General features: G+C 38.2%; 1 protein-coding gene across 1 annotated transcript in view; it reads right to left on the bottom strand.

The window, feature by feature from the left end:
• The window catches only part of Egfl6 (EGF like domain multiple 6), a 59,219-nt gene that overhangs the window by 11,810 nt on the left and 31,794 nt on the right, over positions 1 to 15,615 (bottom strand). Inside the window, exons 6-9 of the mRNA XM_015487961.2 lie at positions 13,420 to 13,554; positions 11,507 to 11,629; positions 3,139 to 3,465; positions 2,012 to 2,092 (exon numbers count right to left, since the gene is read on the bottom strand). Of these exons, the coding sequence (XP_015343447.2) occupies positions 2,012 to 2,092; positions 3,139 to 3,465; positions 11,507 to 11,629; positions 13,420 to 13,554 (666 nt within the window). The remainder of the gene's footprint in view (positions 1 to 2,011; positions 2,093 to 3,138; positions 3,466 to 11,506; positions 11,630 to 13,419; positions 13,555 to 15,615) is intronic.

Genomic DNA, 15,615 nt, shown 5'->3' with positions numbered 1-15,615 from the left:
TCTCTGAGACACTTTATTCAAAGACTGTTACAATAGTAGGGTCATTATACTCCTGAACAAAATTTTCAACTTTCTGTGTTTCATTAAGGATCCTGGAAGAAAAAGTAAAAGAAGAAATCTGGTCAGTTTGGGGATCCAACGAGGACTCAAATAATTCCTTATGGGTGCTTAGCAAGTGTGAAGCAGAACTGGGTAGAAACTGTGAGCACTGGGAGGATTGTGCTATGGAACTCCCTTTTCCTAACCAGGAAAATGGACAATAGGATGTCTAATGCTGAGAAATTTTTTTAAAAGGAGGAAAACAAGATGTAGGAGCTGGGTCATGGGTTACTAGCCCTTGAAAAGATTTTAGTAGAAGATTCTCAGATCAAATTTGAAGGATGGAACCAGAGAAGCACTTTCTTCATGGTAGAGACCATTCCATAAACCAAAAAGATAAAACTAAAGAATGTACTTGCAGGGTAAACACAAAAGGGAATCTAATTAGCATAGGTTAGCACTACCATCTACAGTGGTAAGTGAAAGAAAATTTGAAAAAGAAAGATAGGACAAAGGCATTCATACTTACCACCAAGGGAAATCTGTGTGGATCTCAATTATAGCCACATATAATTTATCATGGGTAGTAGTTCTAAACAAACTGAAGAACCAGGCATCATGCCCAAGAAATTCCAGATAATAAAGTTTTGGTAAACTTCACAAAAATGGTCCTAATTCTTATCTCCTCCTATAGCCACACCCTTTGTAACACAGGTTGAACATCCCTAATCTGAAATTCAAAATGCTCCAAAAAGCTGAAACTTTTTAAGCACTGACATGACTTCACAAGTGGAAAATTCCACACCATGAAACTGTTATATGCACAAAATTGTTAAAAATATTGTATAAAATTGCCTGCAGGATATGTATATATGATATATATGAAACAAATAAATTTTGTGTTTATATTTGAGTCCTATCCCCACTGATATCTCATTGTGTATATGAAAATATTAAAAAAATCTGAAATTGCAAAGATTTCTGGTCTTAAGCACGTCAAACAAGAGATACTCAACCAGTATAACTTTGTAGATCCTTTCCTAACCTTTAAGTCTAGGCTGGCCTTGTGACTTGCCTTGGCCAGTAGAATGTGGCAGAAGTGATGTGCCAGTTCTGGGCCTAAACCTCAAAAGGCCTGTTTTGTCTCTGTTCTATTTTTTGGAACTGTCTTTTGAGAACAACCCTGGACTAGACTGTAGAGGGATGAGAGACCACATGGAACAGAGCTGAGCAAGTTCAGTTGTCCTAGATGAGGCCCAGACATTTGAGAGAGCACAGTTAAGATCATTAAAGTCAGAAAGCAGGCCTGCAACTGACTCCAGCCATATGGGTGAGCCCACTCAGCCCAGCTCAGATTGGCACACTGCCCAGATGATCCAGGTTCATAAGCAAAAATCAACATTTACTGCCATAAGCCATTGAGAGTTTGTGGTGATTTGTTATACAGCATTATTATGGCAACTGGTAATGGATTCAGGGATGTTGGGCCAGATTTTAGTACATGGCAATTTTCGGGTTGTAGACCCTCAAGTGTTGGGGTAATTTTCTCCCATCTTCACATATATAGTCTGCCTCAATTCTATCCTTTCAGTGACAGGTGGGAGTGGCAAAGAGAAGAAAATAGTCATACTATATTGTAATTATTGGTACCAATCATGCAAGGACTTACTATTTAAAAAAATTTTAGATGTTGATGAACCTTTATTTCATTCATTTATTTATATGCAGTGCCGAGAATTGAACCCAGGGCCTCACAAATGCTAGGCAAGTGTTTTTTGCCACTGAGCCACAACTCCAGCCCAAGGACCTACTATTTTAAAATTGGTACTGGGTATCATGATGTAATGATTTTTCCCTCAGGGGTTTATGAATGAAGCAGTGATTCCAAATCAATCACCTCATTCTATGAAAAAATGAAAAAGACATGGGACAAGGTGAGAAAGCATATACTTGGGAAAAAAGAATTATTTACCTTTGTGTTCCACTTTGGAATTTGGCACTTTTCTTTGGACAAGAACCAGACCAAAATCTCCTGCTTCATTCACCTTAGGGGCTGATAAAGGACACTTGGTCAGTTAAGAAAAAAACCTAAAATCCCACATGGTCAGAAAGCAAAGATCAAATCACTGAACAAAGAAAGTCTGATCATGCATTCTAATCACAGAACGTATTAGAGCAGTGTCTGCCATTTCCAAATCAGTCACATCGATTCCAGTTTCCTTATCTAGAACATCTTTTTGCAGAGGTTCTCTTAGCATCTACATTCCTGAAACATTCCTTATCACCAGGTTTTGGAAATACTTCCTTGAGATTTTTACTATTAAAGGAGATAATGTCACTGGTATGATATTTCTTGGACAGGTGGACTACTTACTCTTTGATTAATTCAAGCTGGCATTTTTATATTTGACCACCCATCATAGAGCCAAGAATAGACAAGGCAAAATACAGAGGAAGTGACAAGTGTCAAATAAGGACATAGGGAGTCTCAGTGTAGGGATCCAGGCTGGGTTAATATGGGAGCTGTTCTGGATGGGCTGAGACTTGTAGTGGGGTTCTGTATAGCAACTGATGAAAAGAGAGATATGGTGGTCACTTAGCTCATGCGGAAAACTTAAGCTTTACTATAGCTTCCCACCACCCCCATGATTTTTTATTTTGTCCTTTAAAAGCATAACTACACAACTGTGAAGTTCCCATTTTATAGAGTGGGCCAGTGAAAAGTATCTTTAAGAAGTAAAAAGGTAGAGCTTGGTAGATCCACATGGCAAGGGTCTCCCTGATTTGGGAGGTAGGTCTTATGGAGAGTTTGGCAGCTAGACATCTGTGCTTGCAGGACAAACAGCTTATTGGGCTGCTAGTGGGAAGAGAGAGTCTGCCCCAAACAGGGAATGCTCAAGTAAGGAAACAGGACTTACCCTCCTCATTGCCCAGCATACTTGGTTTGGTATCTGTGGAAGGTGAACCTGACTTCTTAGGACTTAAGACCCATTCCAATTTTACTTAAGTTGTGAAACTGTCTATTCTTCTTTCATTTTTCCAAGAGGAATAACAATTCATTTTTCATGAAATGTATAAAGTAATAAAAGCGATACTCACAAAACACATCTCCTCGAAGGCTTTTCTCCTGCTCCACATAATTCTTCAGGGGTTTCTCTTCTCTTTTATCTTCTTCAAGCCCCTCTTTCATCCTCTCTTCATTCCTCTTATTTTCTCCATTAGAGTTCCCATTCCTGGAAACAGTCTCTTCATAGCTGAAGGGTTGCAAGTTAACCTTAGGGTGGCGAGTCCCAGTGGGTCCTGGGGTGACATTTTTAATTTTTACCTTCTTTTTCATGCTGTTTTTGTGGGCAAGCAACTTCTTAATTCTGTCTTTGATGGTCCCAGGTGCTCTGAGGATTTCCCTTGCAGAATTTTCAGGTATAACTAAAACAAACAATAATAGGTAAGAAGTTCCAAATTGGTTGATAATTAGATCACTCATAAATGATGGAATATTTTAGAAGGATTAAAGTACAGTAGGTGACTGCATCCAAAATGAACCCGTATGAGGCTCTAACATGTGAGATTTTAGGATAAACTATATTTGTCTGAAGGAGTTCTAATGTAAAGACACACTTCATTTTGCTTCAGGAACGACTTTAGTGAAATACTTGCTACTAACCAGTTGGATTACAGATCCTAAAGTAATGGATTTTCTAGATTCATCTAATATTTTTGCTTTCATGTGCACTTTCTCAATCCTGATATTGTTCAAGTAGCCATAGAGATTTTTTTTCCAAATTTGATGTCAAAGACTACAGCTATAGCATTAGGTCAAAACATATATGCCAATAATGTTTCGTGACTTACAAACATGATGATTTGTGGTTCAATGTCCATGCTTAATCTTCCTTCCCCTTTCTCTCTCCCCCTTTCATTTTCTTTAATTCAGCCAACTACTATCTAAAGCTGAATGATTTTGTTTATTGAATATTTCTAGAGAGGCTTCTAATTTACTAATTTATATCCATTTTTCTATTTCTTACCACAAAACTAAATTGCTATAAAAATATACCTCTAGATTGATTCCTTCTATCCTGAAATGTGATCCACTGGGGTAAAATGATAACACTGGGGAAAAAGTGTTAGTGTAGAAAAACTTAAGAGGTAGGAAAAGGCCAGTTAGCCCAACAGTCTCATTTTGTAGATGGAGCAACTGGGCAATGCTAAATGACTTGACCAACCTCATTAGCTATCGAAGGGCAGAGCTAGGATTTGAGGGTAAAGCATATATAAATGACTCTTTTATCCAGTCCTGTTTCCATGGCAGGGTTATTCCTATTTTAAGGTTAAGGGTTATTTTTTCTAGACTGGTTCAAATTTCTGGAGATCTATGATCCAATGATACCTGTTCCTTTTCCAGGGCTATACTGAGGATAATTAAAATATCCAACTGATGTAAAAAAAAGCAATTTATTTCTTAAAAATTAAAAACAATGATCTTTAAAATCAAATATGTTGTCCTGTTATAAAATATCTAGGCCCAAGCTAGTCTAACACTAAGCAAGAAAGGCTGCAATAACACTTGACTCAATTCACTCAATTCTACTACTTAAAGACAGTATATAGGAAAGTGAAAGAAAGAAGTAGACATCAATTTTGGTGCCAAAATGAATATGATAAAAATAAACTGGATTAGGATGTTATTAGAATATTTTTCTTGGCAATGTTTTAATCTCCTCTGCTTTGTTCCTTCTTCATCACTTGGCTAATTCGATCTGTACCAAAGTAGCAGAAAAATAAATAAGGAGAAGTTCACAATATTTTGAGTAATCAAAAGGGGAAATAAAAATGCTTTGAGGGCTGGGGCTGTAGCTCAGTGGTGGAGCACTTGCCTCGCATGTGTGAGGCACTGGGTTCAATCCTCAGCATCACATAAAAATAAATAAATAAAAATAAAAATATTATGTCCATCTACAGCTAACAAATATTTTTTTAAAATTCTTGGAAAAAAAATATATATTTTTTGGTACCGGGGATTGAACTCAGGGGCACTTGACCATGGAGCCACATCTCCAGCCCTATTTTGTATTTTATTTAGAGACAGGGTCTCACTAAGTTGAGGCTGAGGCTGGCTTTGAACTCACAATCCTCCTGTCTCAACTTCCCCAACCACTAGGATAATAGGCGTGCACCACCAGGTCGGCAAATATATATGCTTTTTTTTTTGTTGTTGTTACTGGGGAGTTAATCCAGGGGTGTTCAACCACTGAGCCACACCCCAGCCCTTTTTTGACTTTTATTATTTAGAGACAGGGTCTCACTGAGTTACTTAGGGCTTTGCTAAGTTGCTGAAGCTGGCTTTGAACTCATGATCCTCCTGCCTCAGCCTCCTGAGCTGCTGGGATTTATAGGCATGTGCCACCATGCCCTGCTATATATGCTTTTAATTAATACATTGCTTTCACTTTGACATCAATCTGAGGCTACTAGGACAAAAGTGTGGTATTTCTTTCGATGAAATATTCTAGTTATTTATCATTGTGACAGACTGTACTTATAGGTATGAAACAAATTAGTACTAATACCAGTGGTATGTCATTTCTAATTTTCCTGACCTTCACATGGCCTGTTTCAGCTCCTTTGCCAGAGGTCTTGATTTTAATGTGCTGATCATAATATACCTTCCTCTGGAGGCCCCACTGTGTAATTCTGTCCACAGCTTTCTGAATCTTTTCTCAGTACCCAGCATGAAAAATTAACAGGAAACACCAATTCTCTGTAAATTTCCTTTGTGCAATCAGTAACATAAAACTAAGGACCTTTAATAAATAACCGGGAGAGGAGAGGGTTTCAACCACATTGGGCAAACCTAAACATCTCTTTTCAGTTTTTGCTTTGAAGTTTCAAATTTTCCTACTGAAAAGAAAAAAAAATCAAAACATCATAACCTTTGTAATACCAACAATTTCGTTCCCTTAGTGTGTAAAGAGAAAGCTGAGCGAAGATAAAAATGCAGTAAAAAGATATGCATATATATAAGCTTAACTAGATTTGCTTTTATGTAGGTACTGCTGTTTCAAATTTAACATAGTTGATGATTGTTTCTCCTAACATTTCTTGATTATTGTATTTTCTTTTTGAGAATATACAAATGTGAGAGGAAGCTGAAGTAAGAGAGTCTTAGGCATGTTTGGGGCACTTAGACAAAAATAGGGAATTTCAAAGTCTTTAGGTTCATGGGCCAGTCTTTTGTAGATGCAGTTGACAATGTCTCTCGTGAAGGATTAGAGATTTCTCTAAAATCCATTTTGTCAAAAACTTCCACCTGGAAAACTTAGCTTTAATCTCATTTCTCTAGAATAAGACTGTTAATAGAAGATCACGCTTAGGTGAGAATATCTGACTCAGAAGGAATATGACTTTGACATTCATTTACCTATACTTAGTTCATCAGATGACCCCATATCATGTGATAGGACAAATGTTCCACCAAATGAGCTTTGGACACAGTCCTGGGAGGAATTGCTTAACCACAGGTGAGGGTGTACTGTACCAGGGGATCCAGGAAATAGGAAGGGCTAAGATGGAACAAAAGCTGATCTAGACAGTTTTATGGGGAGGGAGACAGAAGGACTTCTCCATCATAGGGGATTAGCCACCCACCATGAACACAACTGCCCCATGCTTAAGCCCACTTTCCTGGACTTTACTCCTTCCATCTCTAGCCATATGTCCTCAAACTAATATCCAACTTCTCTTAGCCCCAGTCTCCCCATTTTAAAAAATTGGGATAAGAAGAGGATTTTGAAAGGTTTAAATGAGTGAATACAGGTCAAGCTCTAAGATTAATGCCTGGCACAAACTCAGGATATGTTTGCTATTATTTTTAGAATTAATCACCAGAAGGTTTAAAATCTTTTACTGAGTTAAAAATAAAATTCCCAGGCCCTGCCTCCGAATTTCTGAGGTTTATGCTGTAATTGAAGAAAAAAAATTGAGACATCCTGGTTTTCTCAAAACCTCTCTTATTGGGTAAATTGTGTATAAATTGAATAAGAAGTTGCTCTTCAATGGGAATGATTGTTAGATTTTGGTAAAGAAATCTTTGGCACTATTACTCCTACTACTAGCACATGCTTACTGAACATAGGTGGAAGATAAGCCTTTTAGATTGAAATTTGTTTCTTCTGCACGTATTGCTTCATTTAATTATCAAATTAACATCAAGGGCCAGATGCTACCATTCCTATTTTGTGGATGTGGAAACTGAGGTACTTAAAAGTTAAATAATTTGCTCTCAGGCCACAGGTAGTAAGCTAGGAAGCCAGGGAGCTAATTAAGGTAACCTAATACCTGGTAACTTGATTGACATAGTTTCCTTTCATAAATTGACCATTACTGCCCCAACTGAGTACTATCCATGTTTTCAATTTCTTAGAATGAAGTATAGCTGTTGTCAAATCCAGACCAAAATATTTAGCAGTGTAATAATATTCACGTATTCCTTTTTGTTTTTGATATGGGGGATTGAACCCAGAGGGGATTAACCACTGAGCTACATCCCCAACCTTTTTTATTTTATATTTTGAGACAGGGTGTCACTAAATTGCTTAGGGCTTTGCTAAGTTGCTGAGGCTGGCTTTGAACTTACGATCTTCCTACCTCAGCTTTCCGAGCTGCTGGGATTACAGGCATGTGCCACCACACCCAGCTCACTTATCTTAGTATGGTAAAAAACAAACATCTATGTTTATAGGGTGCTTCTTCCTTTGGGCCCAGATGGTGTATAAGGATAATTGACCAACTCTTCTTTGTTGCTGCAGTGTAGCGTCTGAATTTTTCAAAACAATGAACTCATGATAAAAGTCACTATATTAAAAGCTGGGGGACGGGTAGCTCAGCAATAGAACACTTGCTTAGCATGGCCAAGGCCTTGAGTTCCGTCCTCAGCACTGCAGAAAAGAAAAATAAAGGCTGCTATATCAATGCTCTATATTAGATAGTAGCAATTCATGCACACATAAATGTATTTTGCAAGCTGACATTATATAATGCTGGATACACTTCTCTCATTTTTGTTTTTATAACTTCTATGCCCATAAGGGTAGAATTTTGGTTATCCTTTAAGCAATGGGTGTTAAGACTCATTAAGATCAATTTTCAACAGAAACATAGATGTTTGTTTTACAAAGAATGAAAGTAAAATTAAAAGGGAGGACAAATAATATAGTGAATGCCCCAAAGATGACTTTCTCCTTTAAGTAAACATTCTAGGGAAAGACTAAAGAAATAATTCAGCTGCACAATGGATGAACAACAAAATGCATAATTTTCAGATGTTGAATAGAATGGTGTGATAAATTTGAGGTTTCAAACAATAAAGAAAATTTTGTTCTACCCTCAAATATACGTAAATTTGGATCATCAAAGAAAAATGAAAGTTTTCACATAAGAAATGTTTGCACTGATGTGGAATTTATAATTTTAAAGTGCTGAGTTACAATATAGAAAACATGGGCTGCAAACAATTGCCTAGTTGTGTGCTTAAAGCTATTGCCTTCCTTTGGAAATGAATAACACATTGTGGTTTCAAGGGGTCCAAAGGATGATAAAGATGACTCCAGGTTTATTCTGGGAAATTCTTTCTAATCCCTTGATTCTTAGACCTGGGGGTAGGGGAGGGGATATGTGGGGGTGAGTTACCCACTATTTTCCTGAGGCTTCTATATTGTATGCACAGTATTTTCCATTTATCTTTATAGAATTTCAGAGTAGCTGGCCTCTAACAACTGATTTAAATAATAGTAACAACAATAGTAACCATAGCTAACTTTATTGAGCAGCTAGTACTCTGTACCTAGATGAACTAAGTTCTTCATCTATATCACTTTGTTTAATCTCATAATGGACTTCTGAGAGAGGTATTTGTCTTAGTGTGGGTTCTCCAGGCAAAACCTAAGATAAGGGTTTGGGTGTAGGTGGTTTATTTGGGAGGTGATTCCAAGAGACAGAAATGAATGAGAGAAAAGGGACAGTGAGATAGGAAGGGAGGAAAAACAAAATATGGTATCCTGATGGGCAGGTTCACTGTGGGTAATGGGGTTCATTCCCACTGGGGATGTCTGAGAGTCAGTGTTGAAGACAACTTAGAATTGTTCTACCTTGTGACCGGGAAAGTGGTGTATTTATCCATAGACTCTTGTCCCTCGCTGGCTGGGGGTGGGGTTCTCTAGGGGTATTGACTTTCCCTATCTATGAGTTAAATCTTCAGGAGGCTGGGTAGCCTTTTAGAGAAAGTGTTGTACAGGGGTTAGAGATATGCATGGAACTGTCCATCCTGCCTCATTGGGGTTAGGGAGCTCTAAAGGACTGTGGTCTGAACCAATACTAGCACCTGTCTTACCTTGGACAGGAGAAACTGAGCTCAGAAAGATTAAGAAACTTGCTACAAGTCACAGCCAGTGGAGGCAGAGCTCAGATTTAAATTCAGGCCTCCTGTTCCTGGAATGTACATATTCACATTTTGGTGGCACGAAAGAGTGTTAGGTATGGGTCTCCAAACATTTATCCAGTATGGACAATTGATTTATTCCATCTCCTCCCTGGAAGCCTCCCAAGGTTATGGCATCCTCCCCACCAAAGTACAGCTCTCTCTCTCTCTCTCTCTCTCTCTCTCTCTCTCTCTCTGAATCATGCTTCAGAAGGACATCATTGGGTACTTCTACCTAGAGTGACAGAATCCATAGCATTGAGTTGCTGGCAATTGAGTAGTCATTTAATCCTACCTTCAGCCCAATGTAGGAATCTCTCCCAGAGCCCTTGGCCTGAAGGCGTGTGGCAGTGAAATGCCCCTACTCTTTGAGGTTCCTTGTTCCATCATTTTAAAGAATGTACTTTCTACCCATTGGTTTTAGTCTGCTCTGGGAAGCCACTTTTATTTCGCATTTCTTAAAATATTTCCAGGCACAATTTATGCTTTTCCAGACTAAATGCTGCTCAGTTATTCTGCCAGTTCTAATAGAATTTGATTTCCAGACTAATTTTCTTTCTTTCTTTCTTTATTTTTGCACACACTCTTGTCCAGTGGCATTCAACCACAGCCCAGTGGGTACTACAAAACTGTATGAGTCTGCTACTAAATATCCATCATGATAAATACAGTTTGTTTTTGCATGATTGAATCATCAGGAGCATTGGCTAAATGGGGACATAGGATGTGGGTGCAGGTCAAAGGACAACTTGCATCCATATTTATTGGAATATGTGGGAAGTCTGTAGGGCAGTAAACATAGTCAAATGATGAGCCAGTGCTAGAAGGAACATGAGCAGAGGGATTAATCTGGCTGACTTTAAACACTGTAAGACACTGTTTACCAGGGGATGGCCTGTGTTGTAATCATGGCTGACTTGTGTTAGCAGATATTCCAGGTGTTCACAATGGTTCCTAGTTTTCTTCTCTCTCAGGGCACACAGCACAATTATTGTTTTTGTGCTCCTTGAAGTTAGACACTCACATGCTGAATTAATTAAGATCTGGCACATGGTTGTTCATGCTTCTTTCCTGGTTGTGACAAATTCTAAGACCCTGGACTTATGTCCTTGTACCATAAGATGGTGAGGCCTCAATCAGCTTGGATCCCTAAGTGACTATATGGAGAAGAAATCTCCTGAAAACTCTCTTCAGACATACTGTGCATGAGAAATATACATTTATTATTGTTGTAGTTGTTCATAGCAGTAGAATTTTGTAGTTGTACATCTGGCTTATAAAGTTTTAACTAATAACCATTAAAGAATTCACCAGTGGCAAGAACAATGGGGCTCTCTGTTATACAATCAAGAAAGTGAATCCAGGCCTGTGGATGGCAGATAAAGTGATATCCACTGCATTGTACTTTGTTTTGGTTGTGCATTCTGCAAAGCCCTGATTCACATTAAAGGATTGCTTGTTACTATACCATAACCTAACCTATCCTGACAGATATCCTGGGGTCTTTTGTCCGTACATCTTATTTTTCAGTATTTAAAAAAATGTCTGAGGGGGCTGGGGATGTGGCTCAAGTGGTAGCGTGTTCACCTGGCATGCGTGCGGCCTGGGTTCGATCCTCAGCACCACATACAAACAAAGATGTTGTGTCTGCTGAAAACTAAAAATAAATATTTAAAAAATTCTCTCTCTCTCTCTCTCTTTAAAAAAAAATAAAAAATAAAAATATGCTGTGTCCAGAAAAGTATGATGTCCCTGCTGTTCTTTTAGTTTCGTGCCTACAATGTCATGAGTATTTGAAATATGATCCAACTAGCAAAGAAGACAAAGGTAAGGCAGAATTAAATTTAGACACCACACACACACACACACAGAGAGAGAGAGAGAGAGAGAGAGAGAGAGAGAGAGATGAAGATGAGAGATATGAAGAAGAGAGAGAGGGAAGATGTGGAGATAATGCTTTAGTGGGAATAGCAAAAACATCATACTACTTACCAGAACACTGAAATCCATTGCCTTTATAACCCTGCTTGCATTTACACTTGAAGGATCCTTGGGTATTGAGGCAATTGGCATGGAGGCTGCACGTACGGGTATTCATGGAACATTCGTTTACATCTAAAAATGTGAACATTCCAGTGAACAACTTTATGGTAACAGGGCTTGCTGAAAGACTACCCCTTACTTGAGCAACTCCAAGGCCAACCAGTCAACACCCTCAACAAACCAAGTATTGCCTGAGAACTGAGAGGTGTTCAAAATTCCACGCACATTGGCTAAGAGCCCTGACTTTGCCTGATGCCTGCCTGGTATGTAGGAAGCATGTCAGCAGCTCACCTCCCCCACAGCAATTTCAACCCTTGCTTATGAATGCTATTGAAATCTGAAAGATATTTGGGTTTTTGTCTTAACTTTCTCATTTGTCTAATTTAGAACTCAATAACAGATTCAGAAAATAAAATCTATATTTGGAAGGGCTTGAAACTCTTAACTCACAAAAGATGAGCTCAGCCAGAAACTGTTGACATCATCTGAACTTATAGGCAGGGTCATTTGTTTAAAGCATGCCAGGAGGAAGGGTCAGGCTGGTCTCAGCTCGTCTGCTGGTTTAGAGGAGGAAAATTTGCCAAATTCCATCCAAGCAAGAGGTTCCTTTGCTCTGCTCCATCCCACTTTCTAGCTACATGTTTGTAGACATAAGCATACAAAATGGCTTATTGTTTTTAATTCAGCAAAAAAGGGAGCTCAGATGCTAATCTTAATCACTTTAAACATCAAAGATTTATTTTCTTGTGAAGCTCTCCATGTGAGTGCCTACCCTATCTACCTACCCTACCCTCGGGTGTCAGGGGACAAGATCACACTGTATAACATAGAGTTATTGGATTACAGAGCTAGATGGCTTTGCAGGAGGGTGCAGGGTCCAAGCTCACCACAAATATGGGTTTTATGAGCCTGTGTAGAATGGTCTTTGTGTTTGAGAAGATTTGAGGGAAGAGCTGTGGAGGTTTCACAAGACTGTTCAAAACCCAGCAATCAAGGATTGCCCCAACATGATTGCACAAGACATGTCCTGGAAAGCCTGAGTGTGGGGTTGAAAACAACTCTATTTTTCCCAACTGTTAGCTTTCCATGTAATGCACACACCTTAGTTACACATGCTATGTGAATAGAAATCTAGAGGAAGCCCAAATTTCCCTTCACTGTAGGGTAGCATATCAAGGGCAACAGGAATTTATATGAGGGTTCTGCAAATACCCTACCTCATGTGCTCACTGAGATTTAGAATCCATTCACTATGGAATAAGATACTTTATTATACACAGATTAGGCCAATAGCTGACTGGTATGAGAATCTTATCAGAGAGTGATTTTGGGGGACTGTGGAAAGGGAACAATTTATTTGGAGCTCTAACTATGAAAAGGCTAAAAGAAGAGAGAGAAAAGAGCATGTGTACTCATATCCTTTATGCAGTTTACTAAAGCTCCCCTGATGGAGACTCAGGAACAGACCACTGAGATCTTGTTTGTTCTCCATTACCAAATGTAACTATCATTTTATGATTCCCATTTTTAGATGTGTAGATGGAGACAGAACCAAAAAATGTAAACAAAACCAAACCTACCAAATTAAAAAAATCCCACCAGAATCATCCAAAGATATTTGCCTCCTTAATAGAGATATAGTCCTTACTTTAAGTCTTTGTTGACCTGGTTTCCTAATTGATGTCACTAGAGTTTTCTAAGTGCCAGAAACTTGAATAATATCATCTTTGTTGTTGTTGTTGTGCTGACCAGTATAGTCGATGGTTTAAATAATAGATTGAATTGACATCAGAATTATCTGTAGAGAAGCTTTCAGGTGTGATGGGGAAAGGAACAAAAGGAAAAGTGCCATTGAATCTTACCTATGCAGTCATATCGGCCACTGATATATTTCAGTTCAAAACCAATGTGACACTTGCAGTAGTAGCTTCCAAATGTATTGACACATCTTCTATTGTAGGGGCAGACTGCTTTACTGGAGGCACATTCATCAATATCTAAGGTGTAGAACCAGAAGGTGTTAGTGATGGCAAGAAAACTACCCCCAGCACGTGCTTGTGTGCACTCTCTCCTGAAGCATGTGCTGTGTATGCACATGCATGGTTTCCTCACCTGATAAATTGATTATCTGGTGTCAATGTCATCTTCTGGAAAGTATTCTAGATCCTCACCAGTCACATGCACAGCTTTCCCCTTTAGGAGTTTATATCACTGTGCACGTCTTTTCTTAGAAACCTTGCTGTGATGCCACTACTTATCTTCATAACTGCTCTGACGTTAATACTTGGCTCTTCTGGGGCAGGGTGTATGTGCCTGGCACTTGGTACTTATTCATTACCTGTGTGCTGAGTGGGTGCATATTTCTCCCACAGATTACATTGTACTACATATACAATTTTAAAATCAGAGTAAAAAAGAGTTTGCTATACTTTAAGCCAACCGAAATACATAGACATTTAAGATTTACATTTTACAAAAGAATTATTCCATTTTCAAACTCCTCCAAAGCTTCTGCAAAATTAACTCAAATCACTGAAATGTGGTTACACAGGAATGCATTTCTGCATAAACAGTGGGTCTAGTGTAACTGTGGAAGGATGCAATTTTGGCCAATAATAGGCATAGTGCTTTATTCCATTGAGGGTGATGTTATAGAAGGGCTGGCAGCTCTGCTGACGAATCAACTAAGACTCAAGTTTTACTTTAACTTTCAGATATCAAATCAAGTAGATGATTTGTTATCCTTTTGGACCTGTGATTAAAAATGCAAGTTGGTGCTGGGTTATTGTTCGAATATCTTGCATTCTTAAACTAACAAATGTGTGTTAGATGGACCACAATCTCTTTTCAGTGATCACTTTCATACACATAGCTTTCTCTTCCAATTAAAATGGCACTCAACAAATCAAAGAAGTGGGTAGAAGTTTGGATTTATTGTGGCCAAGATTTAGCCTTGTCATGTATACATTACTATACCAGTGAGTACTAACTCTGTGAACCTAATTAAATCTTAAAGAGAAGACACAATTTTAATTCCTATGTATATGTACTTTAAAGTGCTTAACTGATATAGGACATATTTGGCTGTTTGAGTTTACTAAATGCAGTTTTCAAGTTATATACATTTGGGACAAATAAACATTCATTTCCTTGACTGAACCATATTTCTATTGCATTGAAGAAGTAAGGTTCTTAAATCATCTTGCTATTTGCTTATTTAAATCAAAGAGATTAAGAACTATTTCAACATTCTGATTTGGTTTTATATCCCTTATTAAGGCTATGTGCTCACTTAATTATAACTATTATGTCTATTTGGTACAATACAATGAAGTTTTATGAGTATATACAATTTGGTGATTTAGCATAATTGAAATCCACTAAGAAACCAAAGCACAGAATAAATAGAGTATGGCTTCCATCATTGAGGGTCCCCTTGAGTATTAAATACATAGCCCTTCAGCTTTTAAAGTTTCCATACCTCCTATTTATTGCTTTCTGGACCTGTGATGTTCTGTTCAGACCCTCACTTGGGCCAGGCTGGGAATACTGGGGAATGATGTCCCAGAGCAATGTCCCATCAAAAAGGGGCAGAAATTGATGAAAAAATACCCAGTACTCTTGCTCTAGAGAGAAAATTCAGAGGCAGCTTCCCCCAGTCTCCCAGAGGTGCCCATATCTTATTTAACCTGTTCATGAAATTCACCTGACACTGGTACCTTCCTTTCCCTTGGCCATTTTTCTACTCTTCAACCAATGTTTCCTGGCATCACCTCCCAAATGGACTGCTCAGTCAGCTTCTGTCCCCAAATTACGATACAAAATAAGAGAAGGAGAGAGCAGGACACCAAAGTTCTTATGTATGGATTAAATTAAATTCAAAGTTATGGATAAGTATCCTTCATCCATATCTTTAAATTTAATCAATCCTTGATTAATATTGATTTAATCTGCTCATTTTCTCTGATCAGAAAAAAATATGGGATATTTTAGTTTCTATAATTCAGAGCAAGTTTTAAAGACAATGTGAAGTTGGTTATCTGCTAACTTATATAATG

Source organism: Marmota marmota, unplaced genomic scaffold (assembly GCF_001458135.2).
Source record: "Marmota marmota marmota unplaced genomic scaffold, marMar, whole genome shotgun sequence".
Lineage (NCBI taxonomy): Eukaryota > Metazoa > Chordata > Mammalia > Rodentia > Sciuridae > Marmota > Marmota marmota.
The sequence above is the reverse complement of the archived record's forward strand: the minus strand, read 5'-3'. Positions and strand labels throughout refer to the sequence as shown.